At 51.1% G+C, this 7,597-nt stretch overlaps 1 protein-coding gene across 1 annotated transcript in view; it reads left to right on the top strand.

Annotated features, from left to right (window-relative positions):
• The window catches only part of LOC110399670 (aryl hydrocarbon receptor-like), a 47,768-nt gene that overhangs the window by 20,131 nt on the left and 20,040 nt on the right, over positions 1–7,597 (top strand). Inside the window, 2 exon segments of the mRNA XM_021398762.1 lie at positions 235–310; positions 6,728–6,834. Of these exon segments, the coding sequence (XP_021254437.1) occupies positions 235–310; positions 6,728–6,834 (183 nt within the window).

Below are 7,597 nucleotides of genomic sequence, written 5' to 3'. Positions count from 1 at the left end.
CTGGGAGCGGGATGAGGGATGGGGCTGGGAGCGGGATGAGGGATGGATCTGGGAGCGGGATGAGGGATGGATGGTGCTGGTTCCGTGGCAGCTCCGCGGTAACGCGTGACGGTGGCTGCGCCCCACAGGCTGCACGCCGCGGACAGCGGGCGCTCCAACCCCTCCAAGCGGCACCGGAAGCGGCTGAACCGGGAGCTGGAGCGGCTCACCGCGCTGCTGCCCTTTCCCGAGGAGGTGGCGGCCGGCCTGGACAAGCTGTCCATCCTGCGGCTCAGCGCCGCTTTCCTCCGCGCCAAGAGCTTCTTCCGCGGTGAATGCCCGGCTCGGCGGTGGCTGCGCGGCTCAGGGCTCCATGCGTGCCCGGCGCAAAGCGGGGCTCGGACCCGGCGGAATCAGAGCGATCTGCGAAGATTAAGTTGATTCTATTTGTGGGTTGCACTGAAGTAGAAAACTGACGTTTGGGCTGGAGGGCATAGGCTGAGAGGTGGCACGGTGTGAGCAGTTTTTCCCATTATAACGGACCTGAGACATGCTCGGTGTTCTGACAATGAACAATTACCACAATGTGGTTAGAGTTTATTTGGGAATCTTTTAAAACACACCAAGTTAAAGACCTTTTTGCATTCCACTGCTGTAGTTAATAGCCCACGAGAGGAGTGTTTGGGCAGCCCTGCATTTTCCTGGCCAAACAGCAGCAGCTACCTGTGACCTCAGAAACAATTTTTTCCAACTCCAAGGCACTGAATGAAGGCAAAGTCTTTTTTTTCCCTTTCTCATTCTCTTTTGAGCACTGCTTGTGCAATTGGCAGGCAGGTGGAATGAAAAATTAATGGCCTCAGAGAGCAGTTGTTTGCTTCGCAGCACTGGGTCAATTTGTTTGTTTGACCATATCGCGCACATCCTCTGTGCCACTTCGCCCTGCTAGGGAGCTGCGCTGGGTCAGCCCTCACACCACTCCACGCGCTGCCCACATCCCTCTGCACAGTGCCCGCGGCAGAGACTCAGACCCATGCGGGGGGCTGGGGGATCACTGTTGCTCTCACAGACTACCATGGGGTAGTGGTCTGTGGTGCAGTGCAGGCTCACTGCTCTCCTGAAACATGAATCATTTAAAGGCTTAAAGAATTTATAGACTGAAAGGGTGGTTAACGCTCCCTTAAAACAGTTTTGAAATGGCCACTCTTGTTGCGAAGCATTGTGGCAGAAGTTGGGGTATTCAGGGTTGTCCTCCTGTGCAGAGCCATGGGGCTGGGATGCTGTGGTGCTGTGCTGGGAAGGGAAGCAGGGACTGACCCCGGGGGCATGATCCCCCTGCCCCGAGCCACCCCCTCAGTGCCCTGCCTCGGGTCTGACATCTCTGCAGCCTCCACAAGGTGGATAGCTTGGTGTGCATTACGAAAAACTCGGAAATCCCCAGTTTTGAGGTTCTCTCTTTCATTATTTGCCTCTGTCATTCCGTCTAGTTTGATTTCATCTTCCAAGCAGCTGAGCCACGAGCATGCCTGAAGCTATGGGACTGGCTTCTCTGCTTTAAGCCAGATCACAGTGATTCAGGCATGAGAGGGGAAATCCCCATCCTTTTTGATGCAAACAGTGCTCGTGGATCCAGCTGAAGCTCTTCTGCTGCTTAAAAAATAAATAAATAAATGGCTTGATTTAAGCAGTTTATCTAACACGAGCTCTGAGCAAACCATTCTACAAAACTGAGTGATTTTAGAGTGTCTTCAGTCCCTTTTGGTTTGAATGCAGAGTGACACTACTCTAAGAAGCCACGTGAGAACCTCACTTTAGAACAGCTTCTGCAGTGCTCCTCTTCAGAATACAGAGCTTATTCCCTCCTTGACTTCTGTTGTTTTGTTTTTTTGCTGGTTTACTGATAGCAGGCAGCCTGTCCCACAGGTGAATCAATCAATGCACCAGCAGGTTTATGCCAGCTGCCATTTCTCCAGCCCCTTTCTTAAATAATTCACTGCAAGCCAGGAATGCTGTCATCTCCAGGCCGTTGTTTCTCATCTATTTGAAAATCAATTACGTTTAATTTTATTTGAGTATCTTGATCTATGCATAGATTGTCTGTGGTGAACTTGTATGGGCTCAAAGGATTAAAAAACAGGTGGGTTCTAGATCATGGTCATCAGTAGAACCTTTGAGAGCTCTCGTTTTGTTTCAGCACCAATCATCTTCTGGATGCATGATAAATTATTGAAAATGCAGAGCAGGCTCCACAGGCTCTCACTAAATATCACCTGCATTTTCATTGTACTAGTCAGAGTAGACAGCCTGAATCTTGATGTGAAAGCAAGTTGTTTAGCTGTCTTTTGCTACCTGCAAAAGAAGAAGCCTTTTCTTCCCTGTGCAGGTGGTAGTGAAGCATTGTGAGCTGCTGCCCTGGGGTGGTGCAGTGTGGTCAGGCTCCAGGGGTTTGGTCAGGCTCTAGAGAGGTGAAATGGTATCTGTCTCTGCAGACACCTTCTCAGTGCTGCAGCAATAAAACTGACAGCTGATACAGCCATCATCACACTGCACTCATGCCTTCAGATCCATGTCCTGTTGCCAGAAATCACACCTGGGGCTTTGTGAACTCGCACAGTGTTTCCAGAGATGCATACTCTCGGGGAAAGCCATCCAGCCTGGCCCTGCCTCATCCCACATCCCATCCAGGTGGTACCACACTAAGCCTGGCACCACTGGTTCCACCAGGAGGGTGGAACAGAGCTGCAGTTGGCTGCCACCATCACGTGCCAGCCCCTGGCTTCACCTTGAGGACACTCAAGGGTCGGGATGTGATGTGTCAGCTTAGCCTGGTGGTGCCTGGCTCCCCTACTCCCTCCCTGAGGGCCCAGCACATGCTTCTGGCTCAGAGGGCTGCCATTTCCCCTGCCTCCCTTGCCCCTGGGTGCAGGCTGGCCATGGCCCGACCTGGTTTTTGGCCCACTCAAAGGCACAGCAGGCAGACCTGGAGCAGGCCCAGGCTCGAGGAGGTACCCCTTGCAGTTTGCTTCTGCAGGCCTTGTCCTGACTGTCCTGGGGACAAGGGCTGTCCCCAGGCACTCATTTGCCATTTAGGAGTAATTAGTTGTGCATGTGAAGCACCTGTTGCCAACAGTTTGCTGTTGGGAGATGAGGAGTGCACAGGTGTTTCTTCACTATGCTCTCCACTGCCAGTGCTGGTCGGCCCCAAGTCACAGTAAGCCGTGGCCTTAGCCATGGGGGCCTGGGGTCAAAGAGTAAAATCTCGTCCTGTGATCACCCAGCTCTCTAGACAGCCCAGGGAGCGAGCTGGCTTCCAGGGGCCCTTTGTGCTGGGAGCGTCTCATGACTTCCCTGAGGTGGGCTGCTTCCCTGCTCTGTGCTTTCCTTGCCAAATCCTTCTCCCTGGGCCTCTCAAGGACGGCTCACAGACAGCTGGCAGAGATCTCTGGGGTCCCGCTGGGCTCCTTCAAGTACCGCCAAGGAGCAGGGCTGCTGAGAAAATCCAGGTGAAGGTTTGAGACTGGAGCAAGGCAAACCTACAGCTCCCAGGCCAGGTGGCCGGAGCAGGGGTGCCGCAAGCAGGGCCTACAGGATCCTATGCTCCCTAGGAGCCAAGTCCTTGGTGCAGGCAGGTGGCCCATGCCAGTCCCTGGGACAAGAGGCTTGTTATGGAGGGGGCACAGGGAGGGTCTGCAAAGCTACCCTTGGAAATAGCAGGAACCACAACTTTCTGCGTGTCACAATCAGGATGAAGGGAGCCTTTACCCCCTGTGTTGTAATGCCTAGGATCAACCAACATGAACAATCTTTCAGCACTTCTGCTGTGGGCCATGTTCCCAAGCCTGAAATGATGCTTCCTTGTTTCCTGGAGCTTAGCGAATCATACAATGGGATGGGTCAGAAGGGATACCAAAGCCCACCCAGCCTGGCCTTGAGCACTGCCAGAGATGGGGCATCCACAGCTTCTCTGGGCAGCCTGTGCCAGTACTCTGAGTTAAGAATTTCTTCCTTATATATCCAGTCTAAACCTGCCCTCTTTCAGTTTAAAACCATGGGCCCTTGTCCTGTCACTATTTGTGGGCTGTCGTCAAGGATTGTCATTACTTGAAGGACTGTGATTTATCAGTGTTACAAGGGTTAGAATGGCTGCCGATGCTGCAAAAAGAAAGGACAGCCTGACACGTCATAGTCCTCTTTGTCCTTGTTTAAACCTCTGCATGTGCTTTTCCTTTGAGACCCATGTGCCTTTAGTGGTGCAACAGGGATGTATAGATGAGGCCTCCTTGCTTTTAGATGTGCAATTAGATCTTTTAGCAGGACATTCATTATTCACCACACGTGGTCACAGAACTTGCTGTCTCTGCACCATTCAGACAAGGGATAAATAATTAATCTATTTAATGAAATTTGTGCCAGTGGGGATCTATGGCAGGTATTGTAAGTAAAACTGTTGTATCCATTAAGAATAAGCAAGGATAAATTTGGGAAGTATTTGCTAGGAAATGGGCTCCGCACACCACAGTGCTGAGAACTGAGCTGATGCATCTGTAAGCCAGGGAGGAGATGGCTCTGCTGCCCATATTCAGCAAATCTCTGCTTGCTTCTCTTGTAAGTTCATGATGTTCTTTCCTTCTAGAGTATTTTGAACACTCTGCATTATGGGAGCTGATGTTCACTGCAATGTTGAGCCCTACGGTGGCATGGATGCAAGGAACACAAAAACCCCTCCCCTGAGATCTGCAGAAACTAACGTTTGGCATGCAGGTGTACCTGCCACCGCTTGTAGATGGATTTGGTGGCTTTTTACCTTGTTTAAATGATGCCAGAAGAGGTGGGTGGGCACAATCTATTGCTCCTCTTGAAGAGCCATGAGGTGGTTGCGTTCTCTTCTGCTTCTCCTGCACCAACCTCTGGGCTGGGTTTGGGACTGAGTCTTCTTGTTTTTCCCCTTTGTAAGCTGTGTCCAGTGCAAAATCTTGTTCCCACTTGAAGGTTTTGCCTGCATGGAAGGAACAGAAGGGGGCTGGGATATATCCTCTCAAAAATGTTAATACCAGCTTGCTGGTGCAGAGATTTCTCAGGTCTGCAAAGCCCCTGCAGGTTCAGAAGTTCACCAGTGAGGTGTCCCTTCAGCCTCCCATGAATTATTTCCCCACGCTGGGCATGCAGGAGGTGCAGAGGACCCCCAGTCCTCCCTCCTGTGCCCAAGGACCAGTGCTTTCAGGTGGCAATCTGTTCTCACCTTCCTCAGGAGGCTGATGTGCAGTGTCCTGGCCGGGAGCAGATAATCTTTGGGGCCCCAGGGATGGCCTTGGAAGGTCAGGAAAACCCTCATGGGGAATGCAGGATGGTGGCTGGACTCAGTGGCAGGTGTTGGTATGGAGGACAACATACCATCTTCTGATTTTAACTGGTGTCTCCTCTGGCCCCATAGCTTAGGGGCAGCCCAGATGTTTGTGATTCGAGACCATTACTTGCAAGTTTTCTCTCTGCTGGCAAATATTAAACCATGTCACAGCGTTATCTAAAGATCTGTGTCCGTGACAGGGTGGGACAACAGGCCCACAGACCCACAGGCCCAGGAGAAGAAAAGAGAAGGGAAGCAAAAACTGCCAGCGGGTTGGGGCTTGCCCGGGCTAGTCCGGCGGGTAATGCCGTCAGGGACCGGCGGACCCACCCCCTGGGGAAGACGAAGGGAGAAGGGGAAAGGTAGGGAACTCATTGAGGGATCTAAAACAAAACAGCAGCACCAATCTGAGGAGAAACGACTAATTTTACTAAATATTATATTGAAATTGAGGCCAGTAAATCAGAACAGAGAGAGTTTACAAACTGAGATTCTTACACCGTAAGCTGCAGGGGGACTACATGCTTTTCTGCGGGGCAGGAAGGAAGAGCCCCCGGGTCTGCCAGGTGGCTTCACCACCCCCTCCAGATGCAAAGATCCCTGGGGAGCACAGCTCCTCCCCTCCCCCTCAGATAACCAAAACACCAAAAAAGGCAGTTTGCAATAAGCAGGGAATTAAGTCTTTAACTGCCAGTGCTTTACATGAGGTTATGATGTGGAATACCGACAACAAAAATCACAAAACCATGACAAACCATTAAACTAGACCTCAGCAACCCTTTAGTCACTCTTTTATCAATGAGGTTTATTTTTGTCTTGCACCTCCAGCGTAGCCATCTGGAAACTGCCAGAGCTGAACAGAAGACCTTCAATAATTTATAGCCCCTGCATTTTGCTCACAGAGATGAGAAGAGTGAGCCATTCTCCTCCATGAGAGTTTCTGCCAGGAGCACTGTGCCTGTGGTGCCCAGTTTGTTCAGGCTGCCAGGGAGCGGTGGCATGGCACAGTGCCCAAGGGCTCCTTGCAAGGAGTGACAAGAGGTATTGACCCCACGCTGGGATGAAGGACCTCCGTGGACTTTACTAAATGATGGGGGAACTTTCTGCCAACTGATGAGCTCACTAAACATGTGGATTTTTTTGCAAGACTGAGTGCAGGTAATTGGTGGTTAACACAGGATCACATCGTTATTCCACTGATATCTACTTGTTTTAATGATCTCTGACTTTAACTGCTCTTTGCTTTGGGTTTGTTAATGGTATGGAAATGAAAAGAAGAAAAAGAGGATAAAAGAGGAATTCTAAGTTTATGGAAAGGCACGGGAAATGTATTTGTTCTGGCTGCTTTTGGCGGTGACTTGGGGGGTTGCTGCAGCACTGATGTCCTTTTGCTGTGCTTTGCTACAGTTGCTCCGAAAAACCACAGTGCTGAAGGAGCAGAGAGGGATAGAGACCATTACAGCTGCCCAGCCCTGGGCAGGGCAGCAGTAGCAGAGGGAGAGCTGCTCCTGCAGGTCAGTGATCCTCTCTTGCCACCTCTCCCTGGCAGATGCCTTTAAGAGCATTTTCCTTGGGTTCTCTTTCCAGCACCTTTGAGATTTGCCCGAAGAGAAGGCTGTTCTGTTATCAGTTGCAGGACATTTTGGTGAATGTGGTGATGGAGGCCATCTGCCATCCCACTGGTGTAGCTGTTGGTCAGTACTGTGGTTACAAAACTTTTTCTTACTGCAGTAATTTCACTCATAGTGGTTGTGATTGAGCAGAGGTTTTCTAACTCTGGATTGCTGGGACAGAACGTGTGTGTTTCTTCTCCTTTTCTTTTCCTGTCCTTCCTGGAGAAAATTGTGGATGGCCCTTATGCTCAGATCAGAGTACACACATGCCTGTATGGATGGAGTGCATCACAGCATGCCAGGAGCCATGTGAGAAGCTGGCTTCTACTTGGAGGTGCTGGGGGTTGACCTGCTGTCTCCAAAGCAGGCACTGTGAATAGGAAGGGGTCATGCTCCAGCACCACAAGGTCCCGCGAGGACATGGTCCCCCTGTTCCTCTCCACCTGGTTCCCAGCCTGGCTGTCATCTGGCACTTATCCAGAAGCTCACTCAGCAGTAATTATAATTACTGTCCTGCCTGATTGCTGGGGAGCAAGGATCTTGGTGTCTGGGGAGAGAAGTGCTAAAGCCAAGGTGGTTAATTATGAAAACCCCAAGGTTTTCCACTGTCAAAGCACAGAGCTGTGCTCAGCAGCACTGGCCAGGGGTTGATACCCTGCTCATC

The sequence above is a fragment of the Numida meleagris genome, chromosome 5 (genome assembly GCF_002078875.1).
Source record: "Numida meleagris isolate 19003 breed g44 Domestic line chromosome 5, NumMel1.0, whole genome shotgun sequence".
Lineage (NCBI taxonomy): Eukaryota > Metazoa > Chordata > Aves > Galliformes > Numididae > Numida > Numida meleagris.
This window is presented reverse-complemented; position numbering and strand designations above follow the sequence as displayed.